We start from the raw sequence: 27,183 nt of genomic DNA, 5'->3' as shown, positions 1-27,183 counted from the left end.
AGAGTGTCATGGACATATATACACTACCAAATGTAAAATAGATAGCTAGAGGGAAGCAGCCACATAGCACAGGGAGATCAGCTCGGTGCTTTGTGACCACCTAGAGGGGTGGGATGGGGAGGGTGGGAGGGAGGGAGATGCAAGAGGGAAGAGATATGGGAACATATTGTATGTGTATAACTGATTTACTTTGTTATAAAGCAGAAGCTAACACACCATTGTAAGGCAATTATACTTCAATAAAGATGTGTAAAAAAAAAACAAAAACAAAAACAAACAAAAAAAAACTAAAAATAGAACTACCATACAACCCAGCAATCCCACTACTGGGCATATACCCTGAGAAAACCATAATTCAAAGAGTCATGTACCACAATGTTCATTGCAGCTCTATTTACAATAGTCAGGACATGGAAGCAACCTAAGTGTCCATCAACAGATGAATGGATAAAGAAGATTTGGCACATATATACAATGGAATATTACTCAGCCATAAAAGGAAACGAAATTGAGTTATTTGTAGTGAGGTGGATGGACCTAGAATCTGTCATACAGAGTAAAGTCAGAAAGAGAAAAACCAATACCGTATGCTAACACATATATACAGAATATAAGAAAAAAAAATGGTCATGAAGAACCTAGGGGCAAGACGGGAATAAAGACGCAGACCTAGTAGAGAATGGACTTGAGGACATGGGGAGGGGGAAGGGTAAGCTGGGACGAAGTGAAAGAGTGGCAAGGACATATATACACTACCAAATGTAAAATAGATAGCTAATGGGAAGCAGCCGCATAGCACAGGGAGATCAGCTCAGTGCTTTGTGACCACCTAGAGGGGTGGGATAGGGAGGGTGGGAGGAAGGGAGATGCAAGAGGTAAGAGATATGGGGATATATGTTTATGTATAACTGATTCACTTTGTTATAAAGCAGAAAGTAACACATCATTGTAAAGCAATTATACTCCAATAAAGATGTTTTTAAAAAAAAAAAAAAGACTTCAGGATGGAGCCTTCCCCATCAAGGCAACCTGGTCAATTCCACTCCAGCATCTCTGCATATCTTTCAGCAGTACCGAGTAAAGGACACGCTGCTGAGAACTGATGCATTCGGGGGACCTGAATGCAATTCTGTCTACTTCAGAGGCCAGGCTCTTAACCACAGGCCAAGAGAAACTCCACATGCATTTATCAGCTGCTTCAGTCAACACGTGGTATTATAGAGATGAAAGAAAGCATCCGGTACTTCTAATACTTTTACAAATGTGACCAAAGATTAGACACTGAGATGCAAAATGAGAATGACTAGTCATTAATCCTCTGACATCTAATAATGATATCAGCAGATTACTATACAACAGATACTAGTGCAAGCGCTTTCCAAGAATTAACTTTTATGGATGAGAAAATGGAGGCACACAGAGGGGACCTGAACAAGGTCTTCCACAACTGGGAAGGGGCAGAGCCAAGATTCACCAGGGAATCTGCATTTTTAATCACCATCTTCTGCCATCTCTCACCCTTGAGTTTGTGAAGTCAACTTTGTGAATAGGTAATACATGAACCTACATGTATGTAAAACAAAGTATCCAGTAATAAGTTTCCTCCTTTCTGGTTTCCTACCACCTAGACCCTCTCACTAGAAATAACCCTTTTTGTTAGATATTTATGTGTCCACCCAGAGTTGCCTTTTATGCAGAGACAAACAGGTATGAATATATAGGCTTATCCTCCTTTTTTTTCACACGAAAGGTAGCATCCTATACAGAGCAGATATTTGTCTCCTTTCTTATCTGTACACCCCAGTATTTTTTTAATTGCATAGTATCTCTCTATCTATATAGACCTTAATTTTTTTAACCACTCCCCTAGTAACAGGTATTTTACCCTTCAATTTTAATTTCTGGCAAATTAAATTTCTATGTGATACCATCAGGAGGACCTCATCCTCCTCCTACAAAAACCACTATTTTCTATCCTCCCTTCACTCCCACCGTTTTTATCACCAAATGGAGCTTAAAAAAAGAAAAGAAAGACGAACACCTAACAAGCTCCTGCAGAAAGAGTGTGCACAGAAGCCTTTCTTTCCAGAACACTGATCTTAATGTTCTACACGGTCCCTGAGAGCAGGCACAAGAGTTATACTCTTCTGTAAGCCAGAATGTAGGCCAACTATATTTTTAGGATTCTATTTCAGGGACTGGATGAGGGGTTACTTTAAAAAAATTTACATCTGTTCTCCACTATATTTCAAAAATTCCTTTCTAAACCACTTGGATTTTTTTTTCCACTTCGGTGGCCAACATCATTAAGAAAGTAAAGAATAAAATAAATTAAGGTGCCCCAAGCAAACAAATGGCAGTACAATATTAAACCATTAAAATATAAAATCTGTAAACATTTACAGCAATAACATTTGACTGGAATGGGGGAGAAACACACACTCATAGTGTTTCTGCTTTTTTAATACCAGATTAGTATTTAAGAAATCTCTAGTTACAAACTTCCTTATGGTGGCTTTGCTCTAGAAATTCTTCTAAAAATTGTTCATTTGGTTTTTGGAACAACAAATATTTTACAGAAATTTCCGGGCCTCAAAAAAAAAAAAAAAAAGACCATTATATACAGTAACAGTTTTCAAAAAGATTTATTCCTCTCAGGCAGCACGTACTAACAGGTTACCATTCCCAAGGGCAGCAGACACAAAATCACAACCACACACTTGACTTCAATCTGCCAGAGAACCCAGGGCTTATCTGCTTCTTCCACTTCTATTAGCAAACGGTCACAATCAAATCTTTATTGATAATAACCATTTAGTGACTGACCACTGGGTTTTGGGCACCATGCCAGTCCATTGCTTATATTTCTTCTTCTTAAAGAATGCTCTTTTTCGAGGAGAGAATTTAATTAAACAGAGTAGAGATGTCTAGACATATTGAGGCTAACTTAACTTTTTTTTTTTTCTGATGGCACCAGTTTCTTTAATGGCAAAGGATATGGAATCTCATGGAGCCAGATATACAAAGTCGAGACACAGCAGCTCCCGATGGAGGCAGAGCCTCCCCAGATTCTCAAAATCCTCCACAAGTTCCCGATGGGGCTTCTGTATCCTCCCTACCCCACCCCCACCCCTCCACAACACCTGGACCTTTTGGAGGCTCTGGCTGTGCAGACCTGCTGATCAACAGGTGCCAGTAACTGAGACAAAACGACCTCAGCACATTGCCTGTAAGGCTACCTTAGGGAGGAGTTCCTGTAAGAATAAACCTAGGTCCATTTCCCAGGTGTAGCATCATCCCTCAGCAGCACCAGGCTCAAGTTTGCCTAACGTCCACTCTTTTTATTTTTTTCATTGAGATACATTTCACATACTATAATATCCACCTTACAATGTGCACTATTCGGTGGTTTTCAGTATATTCATAAGGCCGTACAAACATCACCACTACCTAATTCCAGAAAATTTCCATCATCCAAAAAGAAACTTCAGACCCATCAGAAGCCATTCCTTATCCGCACCCTGTTCCCCTCACCCTGGCCCACCCAACCCCTGCCCCTGGCAACCACTAATTTAATTTCTGTCTCTACGGATTTACCTATACTGGACACTTCATATAAATGGAATCATACAATGTGTGGCCTTTTCTGTCTGACTTCCTTACTTAACATGTTTTCTAGGTTTATCCACATTGTAGCATGCGTCAGTACCTCACTACTTTTTATGGCTGAATAATATTCCATTACATAGACATAAGCACATTTTGTTTATCAGTTCATCACTGATGAAAATTTGAGCTGTTTCTGCCTTTTGGCTATTACGAATGATGCTGCTATGAACATCCGTGCACACATTTTTATTTATTTATGTATTTATTTTTGGCTGCGTTGGGTCTTCGTTGCTGCGTGCGGGCTTCCTCTAGTTGCGGCGAGAGGGGGCTATTCTTTGTTGCGGTGCATGGGCTTCTCATGTTGCAGAGCAAGGGCTCTAGGCCCGCAGGCTTCAGTAGTTGTGGCATACGGGCTTAGTTGCTCCGTGGCATGCGGGAATCTTCCCGGACCAGGGCTCGAACCCATGTCCCCTGCATTGGCAGGCGGATTCTTAATCAATGCGCCACCAGGGAAGTCCCCGTGCACACATTTTTTTATAGACGTATGTTTTCTTTTTTTTAATATAAATTTATTTATTTATTTATTTATTTTTGGCTGCACTGGGTCTTTGTTGCTGCACTCGGGCTTTCTCTAGTTGCGTCGAGCGGGGGCTACTCTTTGTTGTGGTGCGCGGGCTTCTCAATGCGGTAGCTTCTCTTGTTGTGGAGCATGGGCTCTAGGCGTGCGGGTTTCAGTACTTGTGGCACATGGGCTCCAGTCGTTGTGGCACGCAGGCTCAGTAGTTGTGGCGCACGGGCTTAGCTGCTCCGTGGCATGTGGGATCTTCCTGGACCAGGGCTCAAACCCGTGTCCCCTGCGTGGGCAGGCAGATTCTTAACCACTGCACCACCAGGGAAGTCCCTAGACATATGTTTTCAATTCTCTTGGGTAAACATAACAAGGAGTGGAACTGCTGGGTCATATAGTAACTATGTTGACCTTTTTGAGGAAGGACCTGCTCCCTCAAATGAGGGGCTGCATCTTTTTTATTGAAGTATAGTTGATTTACAATGCTGTGTTCATTTCAGGTGTAGAGCAAAATGATTCAGTTATATATATATATACATTTTTTTCAGATTCTTTTCCATTATAGGTTATTACAAGATATTGAATATAGTTCCCTGGGCTATACAGTAGGTCCTTGTTGTTTATCTATTTTATATATAGTAGTGTGTATCTGTTAATCCCAATCCCCTAATTTATCCCTCGCCACCTTTCCCCTTTGGTAACCATAAGTTTGTTTTCTATGCCTGCAAGAGTGTTTCTGTTTTGTAAATAAGTTCATTCGTATTATTTTTTAGATTCCACATATAAGTGATATCATATGATATTTGTCTTTCCCTGTCTGACTTACTTCACTTTGATAATCTCTAGGTCCATCCATGTTGCTATAAATGGCATTATTTCTTTCTTTTTTACAGCTGAGTAATATCCCATCGTATATATATACCCCATCTTCTTTATCCATTTATCTGTCAATGGACACTTAGGTTACTTCCATGTCTTGGCTATTGTATCAAATAGTGCTGCTATGAACACTGGGGTGCATGTATCTTTTCAAATTATGAGTTTTCTCCAGATTCATACCCAGGATTGGGACTGCTGGATCATACAGTAACCCTTTTTTTGTTTTTTAAGGAGCCTCCATACTGTTTTCCATAGTGGCTCCACCAATTTACATTCCCAAGGCTGCATCGTTTTAAATTCCCACCAATAATGTATGGGGGTTTCAATATTTCCACCAACATTCATTCATCTTTTTGATGACAGTCATCTAATGGGTGTGAAGTGGTATATCATTGTGGTTTTGATTTGCATCTATCTGATGACTAATGATGTTGAGCATCTTTACATGTGCTTATTGGCCATCTATATATCTTCTTTGGACAAATTATTCAAATTATTTGCCTCTTTTTAATTGGGTTATTTGTCTTTTTAGTGTTGAGTGGTAAGAGTTCTTTATGTATTCTAGATATATGATTTGCAAATATTTTCTCTCACTTGTAAGCTGTCTTTTCACTTTGTTGATAGTATCCTTTGATGCACGAAAGTCTTTGATTTTGAAGAAATCCAATTTACCCATGTTTTCTTTTGTTGTTCAGACTTTTCATGTCATATCTAAGAAACCACTGACTAATCCAATGTCACAAAGATTTACCCCTGTGTTTTCCTATCAAAGTTTTAACTCTTACATTTAGGTCTCTGCTCTATTTAGAGTTAATTTTTGTATGTGGTGTGAGGTAGGGGTGTGACTTCATTCTTTTGCACGTGGATGGATATTTAGTTGTCCCAAAAACATGTGTTGAAAAGACTATTTGTCCTCATTGAATTGTTTTGGCACTCTTGTCAAAATTGGTTAACCATAAATGCAAGGGTTTATTTCTGAACTTCCAATTCTATTCCATTGATCTGTATGTCTATTCTTATGCCAGTACCACATAGTCTTGATTGCTGTAGCTTTGCAGTTAAGTTTTGAAATTTGGAAGCATGACTCCTCCAACTTCGCTCTTCTTCTTTAAGACTGCTTTGGCTATCCTGAGTCTCTCATATTTCCGTATGAATTTTAGGATCAACTCATCAATTCCTACAGAAAAGCCAGCTAGAATTTTGATGGGGATTGAGTTGATCTGTAGATCAATTTGGGGAGTACTCTTATCTTAACAATATTAAGTCTTCTAATCCATAAACACAGGATGTCTTCCCATTTATTTAGGTCATTTTTAACTTGTTTGAACAATGTTTTGTAGTTTGCAGTGCACATGTCTTACATTTCTTCTGTTAAATTTATTCCTAAGTATTCTATTCATTTTGGTGCTTTATAAGTGGAATTGTTTTCTTAATTTCATTCTGGATTGTTCAATGCTATTATATAGAAATACAACTGATTTTTGTACATTCATCTTGTATCCTATAACCTTGCTGAATTCATTTATTAGCTCTAATAGTTTCCTGTGGATTCCTTAGGATTCTCTATATACAAGATCATGTCTGTCTGCAGGCTACCTCTTTTGATAAGCAAAAAAATGCAGTTTGTGATTTACTTGAGTAGAAATCGATACAACTGGTCTCAAGAAAAATATTTTCACTATCAACAAGCTCTTTTGAGAGAAAAATTCATTCACACTTCATACCAACGTTTGAAAACTCTTTAAAGCAAAATTATCCTTTTGGGCTTGACCAGTAGAATCTTCCAGGTGTGTTTAGCGATAGTAAAAAGTCATTGGCACTTGGCACTGTTTTCAAGGGCCTATCTGAAAAATCCGTTCTATTCGGACAGTTTTCTTAAAGCCCATCCCGGACTTGGAACTCTACTCTCAAAGGTCCTATGAAGGTCTCCCTCCTCCTCCACCACTTCCCTTCTGTGCTAAGTGGCACCTTCGATGATAAAGTCCTTTATTTAACTTTACCCCAACTTTTTCTAAGAGGGATTTAAAGAGGTCTTTAAAAAGTGCAAATATGCAAAAAGTTTCATGAATGAGAGAATGAGGGCCGGGGAAGGGAGGAGGCAATTAGTGTGCTCAGTGGGGCACCTGCAGCAAAGGAAATGCAGCTTCTTGCAGGGAGAAATCAAGTTCAAACCCACCACTCTACCACCCACCAGCGACACACACACACACACACAGAGAGGCAGATTACTTACCCCATTTTACAGACAAAGCTAATGAAGCTAGGAATGGTTCATGCTAACCTGTGAGTAGGGTGCTGTAACAGGACAGGTGTGCCCATCAGAGCACCACCCCGCCCCCCCCCCCACTGTGCATGCTACGCAGCACCTCTGCCCCCAGTTCTCCGGGTCCCTCCATCCCATGGAAACTAACACAGCTGCTCTCGCTGATCGTGGGAACCAGCTCTGAGCTTTCTGGCAACAAAAGCAGAAAGGGAAATGTGATAAATGTCAGAACTGTTATTAAAAGGAAGACGCTTACAGTTCTCCCGGTGAGGCATTTTTTCCCCCTAAAAATAAATATTTTAAAAATCTCTCCCTAGTGGCTCCTTATATGGGGGAAATTAAGCAATATTGATGGATAATAATTATTCTTCAGTAGAAGATTTCAGGGCAATGGAAGCAGGTTCTTTTCACAGTTGTTTCTTTATGTCAACCTTTTATAGAAACTATATAGCATTTAGCCCAAAAAGTGACCGTGGAGGAACAGGCTAACGAGGTCCCAGCACAAAGCTTCTAGAACCTAACTGGATCATCTATGATGTCAGCATGGAAACCAGCAGCATGCAGGAGGTAACACTGTGCACCTCGTCCCACGAACTTGTTCAGTGTGTCAGGGCCACGGCAGGGTCAGTAGAGACACAAAGAGGGTCTCAGACCCAGAGCCCCATGGCTACAGGAGACAAGGCGGCCTGGGTGCACACGCTAACAGACACAGACACACACACACACACACACACACACACACACACACAATCAAACACTGAACTAGCCTTCTGTGTGCAGACAAAGCACTCAAGGGCTGATTGTGTGCGTGATGGTGGGGGGGGAGGGGAGGGGCGGTCAGGGAATCTGAGTCTGGGATCTATTTCACCTCTTCCAATCACTGGAGAAGGTTTCATGAAAGAGGCAGAATTTCAACCATTAGGTGGGGGAAAACCTCAGCCAGTTTGGAAAGAGAGGAGGCAGGTAAAGAACTTTGAAGTTCACTTTCATAAAAGGCTTTGAAGCTCTCTGCTTGGTTTGAGCAGAGCTCAGCGGGATCTATAACCCAGGGAAAACTCCCCAGTGCATGCTGCTATAATAATCAAGCACCACCAAGCATCTGAAACAGGGGTCTCCAAACTTCGAGTGAAACACACATACAGCAGACTTTTTAAATGAAAATATTATATGTAACACCGATACAAAAAAAAAAAAAAAAACTTTAAAGCTAATAGCAGAGCTGCGCTAGTGCAAACAGGGACCAGCAGAGACCACCCACCAGGGCACTGGTCCACACTCTCCACAACTCCTGGCAGAGACTTCCCGGGAACACCTGGGGGCCCAACAAGGCAGAGTTTGAGAACCACTGGTCTCTGGCTTAAGGGACTCCCAAAAAGTCTGCTCTAGAGTGGTGGTCCCCACACGTTTAAGAGTAAACCTTCATAATCCTTCTATTTATTTTAAAAATATATATAGATGCACTATGCGCCATTATATTGTACACATTATAAAATATATAAAAACAAAAAATTTTAAGTAGAAGATAAAACAAAAGAAAAAATATTTTTAAATATTTTACTAAAGATACAAAAATCTTTCTGGCTCTCATTAGTGAAAGCAATGAGACTGAAAATACTGTATTATGTAGTAAATCTTTTGCTTTACATTTGGGAACAAAACTGATTCCAAATGATTTGTTTTAATACTTGTTTAATGGCTGTAACAGGTGAAAAAGACACCTCACAAAGTTACACTGATCCAAGAGCTGTGTCATCAGCTGCACTTATTAAATCACCCTATGACAAATTTTTAAAAATTTCTTCTGATTATGGAAAGGTCTTTGCTGAAATTCAGCTGATAAATTCCCATCTTCCCCAACATCAAACACTTGCTCATAAAGACTAATCAGAAGGTGTACTTTTCTATCTTTAACAAAGGGGTTTTAAAACACCCATTGAAGGTGAGTTCGTTTCCCGCTCTTTGTTAGGTATCACCTTTCCTCTGAAGGACCAAGTAATGTACTCACGGGCCATCACAGAAAAGAGTCAGCAAATTTGAGACACTTTTATTCTAGTGAAAGAAAAATGTGTGCTTTTGCACGAAGTAGCCCGTATAACTCTCTGTGGTTCAGAAGATTTTCCTGATCATTTCTCATCTCGCCACAAGTATTATAAAGATTCTACTACTTGAGAGACTTGCTTTATCGAGGTAACTGCACTGACGGTTACCTGGCGCGTAGCCACGCCCTGTAGGACATGAACCACCTGGGCGATGCTGGCTGCTGCTCGTCACCAACAGCTGATGCTGCAGACTCCCAAGCACCCAAACAGTGCACTCAGCAATTCTGACGGCAGCAAGCGACTGTGCAATGAGGCAAACTCACGGGAGCCCCGCAGAACGTCCTGCATTAGGGAGACACACAGCCAAACGCCACCACGTGAAATGGCAGCTCAGGCGGCTCCGCTCCAATACTGGACAGTTCTGCACGCCTGTCGAGGACAGTGCATCTCTGCAAAGCGGTGACGAACGCCGAGGACGTGGAAAAGGAAATGCTGTGGTATTTTGAGAAGCTGGGCAGGTGCCCATCGGGTACCCACCTCCCACAGCACAGACTTGGGGATGTTTAAGAATGAAATACAAATGTTCAGTCTTTCAATGTATACTGTTACTTTTTCGAACAGCTGCTAGGTTGTTAGGACAAAAATGCTTATCGAGTTGTTTGGACCTGACTACTTAAAAAATGGACTGTTAGGTGTCGCTAGGGGAATGAGGAGAAAGTCGCTGAGCCCCTCAGGGCCGCGGGAGGCGGCTGTCCGACGGTGATGGGGGTGGAGTGGGGGAAAAGCAGGCCTGGGGCCAGGAGAGCCGGACTCCAGCTCCAACTCTGCCATCAACGCCCGAACGCTCTTCAAACTGCCGTCAGCAAATCACAGGGGATGGGACAGGGTGCCCTCAGCTCCCAGGCCCTGCAAGGCTGCCTGTCCTAAAGGCTGTGCTCTCTCCTCCAGGCGGGATACGCCCACCCGATCCTGGAGAAACCCACAGCTCTCCCAGTTAAGGCCACGTGCCGTGCCAGGTGCCGAATCGTCAACTGAGGCTCAAAAGGCCAACGTTGAGGTGGCTGTCCCATCTGACCAAACAGGCAGTGTTAATTTATGCCCAAACCTCCACTTCAGAATCCACAGAGACAACAGTGAGTATCCGTCATGCAAGTGGCCATTCGATGTCGTTTTCGTATTTTTTGTAATACCCGATCTTTGTGCCTTGTTTACAATAGCATACTGTCTCTGAGAAGTATTCTGGTTACTAAATATTTGGTTAAATGCTCCAGAGCAACCATGTGGGAATCTTCGGGAAACTGAAGAGTCCCTCCCAAGAGGAAAGTTGGTAAGTGTCAAATAACGATTTGTTTAAAGAACATTATGCTTATGCAAACAGAAGATCTCCTGGACAGTCACCGACTCAGCCGTTTCAAGTGCCTTTTCAGCACCATCCAGGGCACCAGAGGGGTCCAGTCTTCCCCAGGGAGGATTCTGCTCTCCGTTTCTTTCTACTAAGTGAGAACGGACACATAAACCCTAAGTCCAACAGGAAGAAACCATGGAGTCTCTCTTCCTACGGTAACAAAACCAGGAATAGGAAACTTCCCGTTTCCCATTAATTTTCCCCAGCTGACCTAATAAAAATCAGTTGATTCACTCATCTGCCCAATATTCTTACTTTCTGGGTGATTATTCTCCACAGGGTTCAAGTTCAAAGTGGCATTTTATTTTGGAAACAAGCGGTATATATGAGGCTGTAATAATAGCACAAGCTGATTAAATCTAAACTTGAAACAAAACAAAAAACTGCCCTTATTACTGATCAAAAAAGCAGATACACAAGAAATGCTGAACGTTGACAAAAACAAGCATAGATATTAACAGAAAAGTGGCATAAAGACTATTGTAAATTATCCTGAAAGGATTGTTACGTAACATTTTCCATAAAAACAATGCAGTAGGGAGTGAGAGGGAACCCTGGTTTAATAAGAACATATTTTCTCTCAAAGCATGAAACCTGTTTAAAAAGACATGAATGAGGGGATGGAAGGGGCAGCCATCAGGCCAGTGGGAGGCCGGGGAGAGTGGAGGAGGGTCTCAAGGGAATTAGATCCCAGAGACCCGGAGGGGCAGGAGGAGGGCGGCAGTAGTATTTCAGTGGCTATTATATTAATTAGAAATATATGAAACTTGACAGAGCAAGAGTGCAGTGCATGAAATCCATGGCAAAACACTGTTAATTTCCTCCACAACTGGTACCATGAACTCAGGGACCCTCTTGTCTCTGTCCCCTCCCGAGAGCTAAGGGACGCACGTGTGCTGGCCCAGTGTCCAAGCATCAGCGTGAACCTCAGAGGAACACAGACCTGCAGGAGGAAACAGGGCAGCCAGCCGTCCTCCTCCTGCAAGGAGGGGACACAGGGGGCTTCAGATGTCTGGCAAGAGAACCTTTGCAGAACAGACCCAGATACACTGCAGTTCCCCAAAAGGCGAGCTTCTGTTTTATCTTAGAACTTAGGCAGGATGGGTAAGGCCGAGGGAAATCCTTTATGACAGTAGGACACACCGGTCCACCAGTGTCGGCTGGCCACAGTGGGCTTTTAAGTGGTCAAGCATGAGCCACCAGGCAGCTTTAAGCCAATGTCTGTCCTGAAGGGATGGAGAAGACGAGAAGACCTACTAAGATAATTCCATCAATCAGTTCATCTGTGGGAATGTGCAAAAGAACACTGATTCACCAGCATACAGTTTCTCCACAGGATTTTATTTCTTGCCATGGCCATCCTCCCCGACCTCCGAGCCAGCATCGTGGACACGTGCCCGTCCCATCCCACCCCTCTCCCCAGCCCACCCCCCACACACACATACACACCACGCCTGCTCTCCAGACACACCACCCTAACTCCCTGTTCCCAGGTCCACGGCACACAAACGCTGTCAGACAGAGCTGCTGTTTAGGCACATGCCCTATGTTTTCAATGAAATTACTAGGAGTAGTCATTTCTAACAGTATTTAATAACCACCTATATGACACATGCTACTTCGCTTCAATTAACTACTCTGGAATCCATCGGTTTAGAGAAAACTTCAAAACAAATTAGGTTTTTCACTAGTAACAAGTAGCAGCATCCTTTTTAACCATTAAAATTTAGGGGCAACTGGATGCAAAAACGCAGAGGCTGGCTATGATCTTTCTTGAGGGAGATATTGAAGACTGGCTAAACGGCTTTCTGAGTAGAAAAACAAGACCTGTAAAAGCGAAGGAAGTGTAGTTGATGATATAAACGCTCTTTCACCCTGTATACGCAAACTTCACATAAAAACTTACTTGCCAATATTTTCAGGCAGAGACTGCAGTGAGATGTCATTTACAGAAAGACATGTCAAATTCTGCAATTCGGGAAAGCTTTCTGGCAATCTAAAACAAAAAATAATGTTGTTATAGTTGAAAAAGAGAAGTGCATATATGGTGTATACTAACATAAATATAAAGATTTCTTCTGTATGCTGCCTGAAATAACCTCCTAAAATTACATTATATATGGCACATTTGTCTTGTCTTTCTATTTATAAGGAAACAAAGTAAGGACTTGGTCTACCTAGCAGTACAGGGGTATGATAAATACTTGTTGACAGGGCGATCCAGAAATAATTAGAGAGGAAAGATATTCAAGCTGTAAGAATAAAGGAGAAACAATGTTATGAGCCTACTGAGTGTATGGCTATGAAAGAAAATGATAAATAGTTCCTGCAGCTGAAAGTGCCTAAGAGTGAAAATACTTTATTAATAGAAAATAGAAATTTTAGTCCACAATATTATAATAAAACACAAGACAGTTGCTTGATTTTTTTTTTTTTTTCCTGTAGCTTATAATACCCAGAGCAAAGCTACGGATTACTTACAATTGATCAGCTGACAGCCAATTGCTACTTTCTTAATATTTTTCTTTTGATTTGATTTAATATGCCAATCATGTGAGATGATTATATGTTTCACAACGTTCTACACAAAGAGAAATTCTGTATACTTCCCTTAGACTACTGAAGAGGGAGGATTCAAAATAAAAGTATTATTTAAATACCTGCAGAGAAAGTTTACTTTCAATATTTCTATGGTTACTAGTATTTGGAGAGGAAAAAACACAAACTGAAAGCAAAAAAAATCTCCTTGCATCTAAAATGCTGAAGGTCCTTATACATAAATCTGCTAAGATGGAGAAAAGAACACATAACATATTTTTGCAGGGGGTGGTGAGGACTTCTTGCCTTAGTGATAGTCTCTAGATTAGAATCTTTCATTTCTTTCCTCTTTCTAGGTTCCTTTTTTAAAAAACAATTCCTATGCTGTTTGACATCTAATACAGGTAATTCCAAACTTCAAAACCAAATCCAGGCCCCGAAAGACGAGAGTATTAACTAGGATTTTCATAATCGATGAAATACATTCTCAGGAATAGTTTTTACGAAGTTGCAACCTCTTCCATAGTGTAATAGAGCTAAGATTTTTTAAATTTATATTTCAAAAGATGCAACTTAACTGTTCTGAGTTTTTACCAGAAACTATATATAATTTTAAAACTAGCTAAAATGATCGTAAATATAAGGAAATTGTATCTTTAAATGGCTGATTTGCTTTTTTCACTGGCTCTTAACATTAAGAGCCAAACTAGTGATGTGACCCGATGAGGAAGGCCAGACTTAAGGTCGGGAGAGAGGAAAGCTAGTCTGAGTTGCTGCTCAGAGGCTGCATGATCTTGAAAGGTCATTTCACCTCTTGGAGCCTCAGTTTCTTCAGCCAAAAAATCACTCGGCCACGCTGAATAATTTTTAAGGTCCCTTCAACTCACAGACATCGTCTGAATTCTTAAAAGAGCACACCTGCCAGATTAAAACGGCTTTCCTTTAAGAAACCTGCCAAAAACGAGTCCAGGGTGAAAGCTGAGTAAGGCCTCATATGATGCAGTGTGTTCTGGTCGAGAGAGTTTTGAAATGATGATAAAGTCACATATCAGCAGACATTAGGGGGAAAACACTAAAGAAGTAGACAGGGGATTAAGCAACTGAAGAGTTAACAAAAAAACTCCAGAGCAGCATAATATTTCCCAGCTGCCCAACCCTACGAGCTGCCTTGAGCACAAATAGCTCAGCTCAGTTCAACAAACACTGAGGGCTCACTCCATTCCAGAAAGTACAGTAGGGCTGCAGATAGAACCATAAATGACAGAGGAATACATCTCGTTGGGGGGCCTTGGTCAAAGTGATCATTTATGTGTAGGTTTCGAGTGTTATGAGAAAAGTACGCAGAGAGCGTTACGGGGCCCAGAGGAGGGGCCGCGGGGAGTCGTCAGGAAAGGCCCCCTGAAGAAATGTGATGCTCAGGCTGCATCTTAAAGGAGAGCGAAAGGGTTGGCACAGTCAAAACAGAGGGGGAGTGAAATCAGAGACCTGGAGCCCTTTATTACAGAGGACACAACATCAGACAAGGCAATTGAGGGCCATGCAGGTGAAAAGGCCGGCCAAGGTCAGACAGAGGGCAGGTGGAAGGCTGCACAGCACACCAGGAGCTCCCACTTGATCTTACAGGGACGGGGAGCTACAGAAAGGTTTGAGAAAGAGGGACAACCGTATGGATGATGGTTAAGAAAGACGATGAGATGTGACAACGGTGGTGAGTTAGAAAGCTATCAGGCTAGAGCTTACTAGAGTACTATTTTTCATAAAAATAAACATTACTAGTAACATAATAACTAAAATTCAAAAGACAAAAACCAGAATTGTTTTTAAGACATACTTATACTTCTTAAAAATAAGCAGATATGGGAAAAACAAAACGAAATAGGGCATTCCCCAGCACTCCATACCCAAGAAGATCCAAGCAATTTTGAGACAGATGAGATGAATCCCAAATTTTAGCTCAATCTCAATTTTTCTAGACGCTTTAAAAAAAAAAAAAAAAAAAAGGAATGGAAAGGAAAGGAAGAGTACTTTCCTTTCTTCGAGGTTGCTTAAAGAGTCTTGAGAAATTTTATAAATGGGCCCACCTGGCCCAGAGAGACATCTAGAATGGACTCTGGAGGGCTGTCCCTGCATTGCTGTTTGGGCATCAACTCGGTTACCCTGGCAACACAGGCGCCTGGAATCCACTGGTCAGTGGGCTCATGACTGAGCCAGGAGCCACAGGAGGGGCTCCCGACGTCCCCGTGTTCAAAAAGGGTACCCTTAGTACTATGGACAGAAAAGCAAGCAGAAAGTTTACCTAGTCAGTGGGTTTCCGCTGAAGTCAGCGATCTGTAGTGCTTTACAGAATGAGATGCTCTCTGGAATTTCAGGAATATCTGCAGAAGGAAAGAAAATGTCTATCACTGACCACCACTGTTAACAGTTTTCATCATCCTCAAGCAAGGGAATATCTACAAAGTACTAACTCTGCTCAAACATGGCATGGATTCCTAAAGTACTTTTCTACATTTATTTTACATTTGCTTTCCTAATATAAGATATATTCTAAACAGAAGCACGTTCAAGAAAAACACAAAAAACAACCACCCCACCAAGTCCCATCACCTCATCAAAAGTCACTGAGGGCGTTCGGTTGTAATTCCCTCTAGGCTTTATTTCCCCTATGGTTTCATATGGTTATATCAGTACGAAGTATTCTAAAGTATGCATTTTAAAATTATGGAATTTCTTCTGATTATAAGCATAATTTAGAAAATACAGAAAACTCCAGTGAAGAATAAAAAACCACCAACATTCCCATCACCCAGAGAAAATATTTTATTCTGATGTATGTTTTTAATTGTCAGACACACATACAGAGTGAGTGTATAAACAGATCATATTTCAAAATACTAGGTTCATGCTTTACTTTATGTTGTTTTGCAAACTTTTTCCCCTGTCATTATTTTTCCAAATAGTTTCCCATTCTTAGTGGCAGAAAAGCCCACTGCACACATTTTCATACTTCATGTAACCAATCCCCAGTTGTTGGACACTTAGGTTGTTTCCAAGTTCCTAACGTTATAATTACATTTATGTCCATTTCTGGTTATTTCCTTAGGCTAAGCTCCCAGAGCGTAATCACTGTGTCAAAGGCACTAACACCTCTGCAGCACTTGACAAATACTGCTAAGTTGCCTTCGAGGGGGCAAGGTACACCTTTATACTTCCCCCACCCGATTCAACATCTTTCCCTTCTTCCTTTCTTTCTCTTACATTTGAAAAACTGCCGATGTTATTGGTAAAACAGTCTGGCAACATTTTCTTTTATATTCCTTTGATTACTAATGAGGCTGAATATTTTTCCCCATGTTTACCTGCCACTAAACATTGCGATTCTTGAAATGACCAAAAATGCCATTTTAAATTCCTCCTTCTCTTGGTTTAAACCCTGAGGTTACAGCTTTCAGGGCTGGAAAAGGTTAGTTCATAGCATTTAATTTCAAGAATACATTTATTTTGGACATACTAATGTTAAGAAGGACTAAAATAGAAAAGGCTCTCTTGATCCCATTCCGTTTCTTCCACCAGCTCGACAAAGGCAAGCAGAGCCAAAACATACCTAATACTTCTAAATTGGGGGTGAAAAGGAGATGGGAGAAATAAAGGGAAAAATGGATGCCCTGCTCCAACACCACAAAGTAATCAGAAGCTACATAAAAGCTCTAAGTACAAATTTAAAAGCTGCAAATATTTAAATTTGGGGTAACATTTGCCTCACACAATTCTCTGCCTTGCATTGTCATATAAGGTAGTGAAGAATACATACTATTCATGATCCTAGTTTCATAAATATGATAGCAGTATATATATATACACGCACACACACACACATACATACATATATACACACAATACATACATATGTACACATACATGTGTGCATGTATGTGTGTACATACATGTGTGTGTATATGTACACATACACACATACATACACACACATATATACACACACACGATATATATATATATATATGTATATATATATATGGCTTATCCACATTAAGAATAAACAAACTAGTGAATATAACAAAAAAGAGGCGGACTCACAGATAAAGAGAACAAGCTAGTGGTCACCAGTTGGGTGGGGGGCAGTATAGAGGGAGGGGAGCAGGAGGTACAAACTATTAGGTATAAAATAAGCTACAAGGATATATTGTACAACCCAGGGAATATAGCCAATATTTTATAATAACTATAAGTGGAGCATAAGCTTTAAAAACTGTGAACAACTATATTTGTACACCTATAACTTATACAGTATTGTACATCAACTAGACTTCAATTTTAAAAAAAAGGAAAAGACCAAAAAAAAAAAGAAGGAACGAACAAAGGTACATCCATCCATCATTACAGGACCAGCACGGCTATCCAGGGTGTGAGGCCTGTCCAGGTAAAAGGTGCTGGTCAGCCCTGCACTCCTGACTGCCCCTCCTCGGCCACCACTTCAGGTCCTAGTGAGCAGTTTTCATAAGGCTGAAAAAAGAGGTGCAAGGGCTGCACCCGTCACCTCACAAGTGCTAGGGAAGATCAAGCTGACACACACACACACACACTGTACAGCAGCTTTCTGCTTGATCTGAGGAAAAGATCAAGGAAACAGAGAAAGAGGAAAAGCACATCAATTTGGTAGAAGTCTTTAATATTTCTCAGAGCATCAGAAACATCCCTGAAGCTCAGGAAGATGGGCCTACCAAGGAACACATGAACTCTGGTCGGGGCTGGTCTGGAGTCAGGGTATCTGAGGGTAACAACAGCAACTGCCAGAGAACACAGCTGGACCCAGTCCAGACAGAGCTGCCTTGTAGGAAGACATTCCATCCCTAGGCAAACCTGCTTGTACACAAGATCAGCAACCAGAACATAGGTCTCAACTCCAAAGACCATTTCTTTCTACCATACGCATGTTGCTAATTTAACTGAAAAGAAGGTATTTGCCTGTAAAAATAAGAGCTTTAGACAAGGAAGGCAACAGTGTGGCTAGAACAGTCCTGCTTACTGGTTTGCTTTAAATTACTAAAAATATCAGAGCAGAAAACTAAGGAAGGGAACGTCTGTTCCTTCTTAAATACTTAGCTATAATATCACACCCTCAGGGACACCTCCTTTGGGCCCCAAGATTCGGCTGGATCCCCCTGCTCTCAGGTTCCTGAAATCTGTTACAGTTTTAATTAAATAATTGTTTGGTGATGGTCAATCTCCCTTATTAAACTCTAGGCTCACTGGGAAGAAAGACCATGTGGGCCTTGTCTGTTGCTGTTTCCCCAAAGCTGACATAGTACAGTCGGCCTACAGGTTCCACATCTGGGAATTCAACCAACTGTGGATCAAAATGTTAAAAAAATATTCCAGAAAGGTCCACAGAAAGCAAAACTTCAATTTGCCTCATCGGGCAGCTATTTACATAGTATTTAAACTGTATTTACAACTATTTACATTGTAATAGGTATTATAAGTAATCCAGAGATGATTTAAAGTATATGGGAAGATACGCAAAGTTATATGCAAATACTATGCCATTTTATATAAGGGATTTGAGCATCCTCGGATTCTGGTATTTTGTCCTCCACAGAGGCCGAGGGGTGACTGTACTAAGCTTAAACAGCCCATGAGTACCGAACGAATAAATGAGAAACTCACATTGCTAAATCTCTGCAAAGACAGTTGCTCTCTAATCTGAGTCATGAAATATCCCCTGTAGGGTGGGTATTATCTCTGTTTCACTAGTAAGAAAACTGCTTGGTCCCAGATCTCTTACAAGAGATAGTATAAAGCCTGCAGGTTATTCCCAGCTGAAATCCCCTTTAACTGTCTTCCAAGTGTTTTGCTCTGGACAAATGTGAGGTTTAAGACTAAACATATGAAAAACTATAGACAAAAGCCACTTCTCAACGAGGCCAAGGCTGACCACCGACCTTTTCCGCATTTATGAGGTCTGCACCCTCGGATAAACTATATAACCTACCTGTGCCTAATTTCCTTATCTGTAAAATGGGTCATCAACAGATATTTTCAAATAATGCCAGTATATCATGCCTTAAGTGCTGCAGAAGTTCAGAGAAGGGAGAAAATGAAACAAAGAAGGACACAACGCTTTGAACCAAATAAATAAGAGTAGAGGAGCAGCATAGGCAGGAATGTGACACTGGATGCAAAGTGGGGAGAGGGTAGGCCCTGGGCACAGTTTGCCTGAACTTCAGGATATCAGTTTGGGCGTATCTGGAGAGAAGGCCAGAGAGATCTCTTGACAGAAGGTTACCAATGCCAGGCTGAGCTGTTTACAATTAATTTGCCAGACAAGGAGTTTCCTCTTCTCTGAAAGAGGGATAATCACAGCTCCAGCTTAGGGTTGCACAAGAATAAAGGAGAGTCACACAAATAAAAGCACATAGTACACTCTACGGGACCTCTTTTTTATACTGGGTGGGGGATCAGTAGAGAGGACCACTATTTTCCATTCAAAGCCAAATAATTTTTTGATTGAAATATAACTGACTTACAATGTTGTATTAATTACTGCTATACAGCAAAGTGATTCAGCTATACATATATATATATATTCTTTTTTTATATTCTTTTCCATTATGGTTTATCACAGGATATTGAATATAGTTCCCTGTGCTCTACAGTAGGACCTTGTTGTTTATCCATCCTATGTATAAAAGCTTACATCTGCTAACCCCAGCCTCCCATTCCATCCCTCCCCCAACCCCCTGCCCCTTGGCAACCACCAGTCTGTTCTCTATGTCTGTGATTCTGTTTCTGTTTCATGGATATGTTCATTTGTGTCATATTTTAGATTCCACGTATAAGTGATATCATATGATATTTGTCTTTCTCTGTCTGACTTACTGCACCCTAGTATGATAATCTCTAGGTCCATCCATGTTGCTGCAAATGAATGCTGAATAATTTGAAGAAGAGTGGCGTTATTAATAGAGATGAGAAGCCTGAGAGGGCTTTTGCTTCTATCTGAGAAGGAATAAAACCCTGAATGAACATCTATTTACATACAAATATTAGATATAACTCATGAGGTTTTTCCTCTCATTAAAGAAGGTACCCCCAAACTTATAACTGCCAACATTCAGCTTAGTTCAAGCTTCTATATAAGGTGAAACAAAAAAAAAATCTTTACTCATATTTTTCATGTATTTAAACTGGCTTTGTCTTATATACATCCAAGAATAAAAGCATAAAATTTGATATTTACGAAATGTCTGAAAGTGATTGTAAAATTAAGTAATCTCTTCCCTACAATTTTCATAAAATAACCTTCAGTTCAGACCCACTCTAAACTACCATCATGTCTGAATCAGAATTGCTTTGAGTTAGTGAGATGTGGTTGTACTTAAAAACTAAAAATACTGAATCTGTTGTTTACCAATATAACCATTACTACCACCTGTATACAGGCGACTGATAATCAGTCCTAAACTCTGCAGTGCCAAAAATCTTCACCACCACCAAGCAGACAACCATCCTGGCACCATGAGCCCAAGGGCTTCTGAGAGAGAATACACTTTTCACCGCAGATACTGTCATTTAGAAAGTGATTTAGAAGGACAGTGCTTGCCCTTCCTGGCCCTCCTGCTATTTTCTCAGCATCCATTTTTAACACATCAGGCTGGGGTTCCACCTTCCCCAGCCCCCTAACTCACAGAAGTAATACAGAGCCTTAGCCTGAAATCCTCTATAAGGAATCAGATGCCCAGAAGCCTCAAGGTGGACCACGCTCTTTCCTGAAAAGCTATCACCATCTCAGGGCCCCCCTTGGGACAGACACAGGCTGGACTGTGTGACCTTCCTTCTGACTCCTTCTAAGGAGTTTAGAACCTTCCAGGGCATTTCCTGTCACAGAGAACGGTGCACAAACGGCCTGTCCAGTCCATGATCGCAGCCCCCGTGCGCAGCAGAATAAGTTCTTTCTGAATAACTGAATTACTCACTGGCATTTCTTCTGGTTCTATATAAACAGCATCTCTTCTCCTGGGTTCAAGACCTATCTGATGTCCGCAGTCTGATGTACTGTCTGATGTTACAGTACGAGGCTCTCTCCACCAAGAGACCATGAAATGCGAAGCAGAACGAAAGTCTGCAGGCCCGCAGCAGGCGTGCAACACTACTGAATTACCAACTGCGCTGGGCCTGGGGTCCGGAGACAGACTCCAGGCCCTGCACACGGGGATGACTACACTGCCGGGCGGCCCTGCTCCTCGCAAAGGGCTGCTGGCCTTCTCTGCCGCGTCCACCACCCCAGGCTACTGAGAGGTACGATGAGATGATGTACAGGGTAACGTGGTAAAGTACACAAATGTAAAGGACTAGGAGGGGGGAGGTGTTCCCCCCCGAGGGGCACAGGCTGGCTTTGTCACTTTTTCTATCAACGTGTGGGGTCTGGGGCACATGGTCCCCCCCTCCTCTCACCCCGACACACTCAGACCAGAGGGGAAACTGTCCTCAAGACCTCTGTCAGCACAGAGGGAACTGAGTCTTTACCTGAGCATTTTGTTATCCCATCTCAGAGAAATGTGCAGCTGCACGAGCCATCAGGAGCTGAGGGCAGTACCTCAACGCATCACTGATACTAAACCACATCAGAAACAAACGAAAAATAAGACAGCACAAGCAAACGGCGCTATGGCAACGACAGCCACCCCTGAACTGCCCTCAGAGATCCAGGGGCAGAGGTGACCCAACAGCAACCTGGCCGTCCCAGAGGCACCTGGGTACCAGACTCTAACCTCCCCTGACCTCTGCGGTGACATTCAACAAGCCACCTCGAGACTTTTCCTGGGAATAAATGTGCATCAGGGCCCACCAGCCAGTGCTGGTCGCCATGGAGACGTGTGCACACACACCTCCCTTCAACCACATGTGCACCTATACTTTTTAGCACAATACTTCTACTTTAGAGGAAGATTTGAAATTGCTCCCCACTGTCTGGAGCTCAGAGAAGCCCCCTTTGGAATCGGTCACCTGGCAGTTGTTGTCACCGCCACCTTGGACACAAGTAGCAGGTCTCAGGCACTGAGAGGACAGCAGGGGACAGACTCAAGGTCAGGAAGTGACAGGTACAGGTCTGAAAGAGGAACTCCTCCGAGCCCTGTTACACCACTTGACCGTGTGGCCCCAGATAAGAAGAGACGCCTTTCTGAGGGTCTTCATGCATCACCTAATCCCAAAAACAGACAGTGGGATGGATGGTGGTCATCCCGCAAGCAGATGCAGAAGCAGGCCTGGAAACATTAACTAAGCAGCCCAAGGTCACTGTGCTCACGTGCGGAGGAGCAGAGCTTTGAAATTCGGGTCCATCTGCTTCACGGCGAGGAAGAGGACAGTCAGATTCCATCGGCTCCAAACGTGCTGGAGAAAGAGATGCTGGAGGAAATGCACCTGGGGAGACAGACGAGGTGGGAACACAGGCCCGAGGTTCCGAGAGAGGCCTGGGCAGTCATCTCACCCAGAGACGGGGTGGGTGAACTCTGTTGTGAGGGCCCCCGACAGGCAGCTGGGGGCAGAGCCAAGAGGTCGAGGGAGCAAAGAGGTCCCCGAGAGGGTGGGTCTACGGGGCGGCCAGCAGGTAGGGGACGTGGGCTGAGCCTCAGGGATCTGCTGCCACGTTCCAGAGGCGCCAACAGAGAGAGTGGTTTGAGGGGAATCAAACCGCAAAGGTGGAGAAGCCAGGTCGCCCGCCGGTTCCTGCGGACAGAGAGGAGCGGAGGGCACACAGCAGCTGCCCGACTCCAGTCTCAGACACGGGGCTCCTGGCCAGCAAAATGGGGAAACGGGGAGACGGTGACACGACTTTCCGACCATGAAGCCAGATGTGTGTATTTACAAGGGTCACTGTCCTCTGGGCTCTGTTTAATCAGAGATTATAGCCTGACTGGGGCCTCGAAATCTCCTGGCTTTTTACTCAATGACAGTGAGTTCTTCTTATCAAAATAAAGACTTAGCAATCCTGTGTCACAATCCCTCTAAAATAAATCCTGCTGCTCCATTAAATCTGAAAGTCTGCGAGCCTGGAGCCTTTGGAGTGTGCCATCACAAAGCCTGGCGATTCAGGGGAAAGAGGAGGGAGTGGCTTATGGCTTGAGGAGAAAACCAAGGTCAAGGGGAAAGTTCACTGTAGCGAGTTTGGGTCTGATCTTTTTGTCTGGGACATCTGCGGGGTGGGAGGAGAGGCAGACAGAAGTAGGATGAAGGAGCGTGGATGCTCATGGCCGTCTTTGCTCAGAAGGCAGCACGGAGGGGACGCAGGGCTGAGGGGAGGCTGAGGGCGGAGGCTTCAGAACGCCGTCCCTGTCCACATCCACAGGGAAAGACGGAAGGGGCACCTGGAGGCGTGGGTGCAGACGAGGGAGAAGCCCACAGGCTGGGAGATGCCCCTTCCCACAGCAGAGGCAAGTGACAAAACCCCCAACATGAAACATCCTCAGCAAACAATGAACCCCGCATCCACGAGGTGATGCAGCCTGCAGTGGGCAGGGAAGACGGGAGGGTCACCCTGGCATGGAGAGGGGGATCCCGTCACGTATAAACACCATGAATGCAGGCCCGGCCAAAGACAGGATTCAAACACAAGGACTAGACAACCAGCCGTGAATAGAATGAGCGCGTGAAAAGAGATGCTGCCGGGCCGTGGTGAAATACTGAATGCTGTGACTTCAGGCTCGCTCTGTACATCATGCTGCTTCATTGAGGACTATTTACTGCTCAGGTAAAACAGGGCCCTGTGTGCCAAATGGGCTGGCTGACTGCCGGCTGCCTGATACCGTCCTGCTTAAAAATACCTGGGATTGTCAAGAAAGGCTCAGTATGAACGCGTGATCCCAGTCTGCATTTGCTGCCCCAGCTGTTCCTCAGGGTGTGCAGGGAAAAAAATAATAATGTGAAGTGGACATTTTTTGTTTTCAAAGGCACCGACTCATTTATCACATTATTCCAACACCCAGGGACTCGCCCAGGAGGCAGCCGGCCTTTGTAGACAAAAGACGTGATTCCTGCCCCGGCAGCCTTTCCAGCGTCTGGAAGGAAAAATGGGAACACACAGTGCAGGGCAGAAAGGCTGGCATGGCCTCTGAGTGGTGCATGGGGAAGGTGGGACACCGGCCCTTTGTCAAAGTCTTATTTTGAGTCTTGGTAACTTGTGCTGGGAAAAAATTTTCCCAGCCCAGAGGGTTTTCACCTAATTCCAGCCACAATTACAAAAATAACCTTTACGCCTCAGCTTTTCCTCCCCAGCAGAGTTGGCTCAATAAACACAAATATGCCCCGAGATATAAGATCTCCTGTTTTGGAAAAAAAAAAAAAAAATTCACCAGAAAGAAAGAATTACAGAAAAGCACATGTTAGGTTTCATACAGAATGAGAAGGGGGGGTGGAGGGAATGTGGACAGTTTGGCATTCTTTCTATTTGCCCTCCTCCCAAAATAAAATATATAGGATTTTGAAATGTCTACTTAAACCTCAGGATAACAGCAACTAAATATCGAAACCAAAAAACAATATTTGTATTCATCAGCTATTTTAACAGTCACTCAAAATTACCGCTCATTTTAATTACTCCCATTTAATATGGACAAAATCACAACTCCTGGTATTTATGCACCAAAATTCTCTAGGGAAATGAGGTCTTCCAATGGATCCAGGATGCTGTGATCCAGAAATGAAGGCTTCTGCTCTCCCCCAAGCTCCTCCATCTTCTGAGACCACAGACCCTTTCCCTCCCCTGAACTGCAGATAAGCACCTGGGGTCAGGGTCTCCCTGCAGGTGGATTCTGTGGGTCTGGCCCCGTGCTGCTCGTGACACCTTTATAAGTGTACTTCACCTTTCCAATTAGCATCTGTGACCGTCAGCTGAGATAAACATCCTCTCACACCACCACACCACACACGGTGTTTGCCAACTGACAGACCACAGGCTGGGGTGAGTCATTCAGACTCCTAAAGCCACGCTCTGTGGAACACAGACAACAGAGGACAGGGCGCAGGGCCGGGGGTGGGACAATGTGTTCTCCACAAGTGCAGGGAGAAGCCTCCTGGCCCAGATGAACTCGCCAGAACGCTGACGGTCAAGAGTTCCCACCAGCCCCTCCCAGGGCACATCCCTAACCCGGGGCCAAAAAAAACACTGAGGATCCCAGAGGCTGGGGATTACCAAATTTCACAGAACAGAAGAATCACTCGGAGCGCTTACTTGCTGAAGGGCTGGGCCCACTCCGAGCCAATGGATTCACAGGGTCTAGGGTCTGGAGAAGGCATCTGCATTTTAATCCAACTCTCCTGGAGATGCAGAGTACAAAGGGTCTTCAAGCCCCCAAGAAACACTGAGGCATTTAACCTAATTGGTTCTCAGCCCTGAATGCACATCAGAATCACCTGGTGCCATCATCGCCCGAGATTCCAGTAAGTCAGCCTGGGTGGGATCCAGGAAGAAAGACAAATATCATATGATATCACTTCTATGTAGAATCTAAAAAAAATGATACAGATGAACTTATTTACAAAACAGAAGCAGACTCACAGACACAGAAAGCAAACTTACAGTTAGCAAAGGGGAAAGGGTGGGGGGAGGAGAGGGATAAATTAGGAGCTTGGGATTAATAGATACACACTACTATATATAAAATAAATAAACAACAAGGTCCTACGGTATAGCACAGGGAACTATATTCAATACCTTGTAATAACCTATAATGGAAAAGAATCTGAAAAAGAATATATATATTTTTATATTTATTTACATATATATTTTTATAACTGAATATATATTTATATAACTGAACCACTTTGCTGTACACCAGAAACTAACACAACACTGTAAATCAACTATATGGCATTAAAGAAAAAACAAAACAAAACAGGGCCTTCCCTGGTGGCACAGTGGTTGAGAATCTGCCTGCCAATGCAGGGGACACAGGTTCGAGCCCTAGTCTGGGAAGATCCCACATGCCGCGGAGCAACTAGACCCGTGAGCCACAATTACTGAGCAAGCGCGTCTGGAGCCTGTGCTCCGCCATAAGAGAGGCCGCGATAGTGAGAGGCCTGCGCATCGTGATGAAGAGTGGCCCCGGCTTGCCGCAACTGGAGAAAGCCCTCGCACAGAAACGAAGACCCAACACAGCCATAAATAAATAAATAAATAAATTTAAAAAAAAAAAAAAACAAAAACAAACAAACGAAAAAACCCTACCTCAGGTGAATATAAGATGCAGCCAGGTCAGGGCCCGCTGATGATGAGGCCCTGGCTGTGCTGGTGTGGTACCCAACTTACCCGACAATCACTCACAGCTCCTGTCCACTATCCACCTCCAGAGTAAAGCTATTTCTGCTCTTAGACGGAAGCCCAGCCTACAACACGTAAGGCTGCGTGTGCTGAGGGCTTGCTTGATCAGACTGCTTCAAAGGGAGCCAGAACAGTGATGGGAGGTAAAGTAAAGCTGTCTTGTTGTTCGGAAGAAGATGGGGACAAGAGTAGGGGAAAGAGGCAGGGTAAAGATGGAAAGGGGGTCTGTTTGAATCTAATTAACAGCCTCCTTCCCATTTTTAGATAAAATCAATTTTTAAGAACTCCCTCTACCTGTAATACAAGTACACTTTTTCAACATTAACCCTAAAAAGAAAAGAGGTTAAACTAGAAAACGGAGTGCAAAAGTATTCTAAAAAGGGCTCAAAAACATGTTTATGCTATTCCAAAAAATACTGTAGAAAAAGAGCTTAAGGGCTTAAATATATAAGCTGTCCACTCACAGATGAAAAGGTATATTAGTAACAATTTCAGGTGTACAGCAAAGTGATTCAGATATATAGATATATACAGACAGATTCTTTTTCA

The 27,183-nt window shown here is 42.9% G+C and overlaps 1 protein-coding gene across 4 annotated transcripts in view; it reads right to left on the bottom strand.

Moving 5' to 3' along the window:
• LRRC1 (leucine rich repeat containing 1) overlaps nucleotides 1-27,183 on the bottom strand; it is a 134,480-nt gene that overhangs the window by 45,082 nt on the left and 62,215 nt on the right. For 3 of the 4 annotated variants that reach the window (XM_082414340.1, XM_082414341.1, XM_082414339.1), the window contains exons 3-4: nucleotides 15,598-15,676; nucleotides 12,670-12,759 (exon numbers count right to left, since the gene is read on the bottom strand). In XM_082414340.1, the coding sequence (XP_082270466.1) occupies nucleotides 12,670-12,759; nucleotides 15,598-15,676 (169 nt within the window). The remainder of the gene's footprint in view (nucleotides 1-12,669; nucleotides 12,760-15,597; nucleotides 15,677-27,183) is intronic. The other variant, XM_082414342.1, reaches the window with a different exon arrangement.

Source organism: Balaenoptera physalus (genome assembly GCF_965194825.1).
Source record: "Balaenoptera physalus genome assembly, chromosome: 11".
Classification (NCBI taxonomy): domain Eukaryota; kingdom Metazoa; phylum Chordata; class Mammalia; order Artiodactyla; family Balaenopteridae; genus Balaenoptera; species Balaenoptera physalus.
This window is presented reverse-complemented; position numbering and strand designations above follow the sequence as displayed.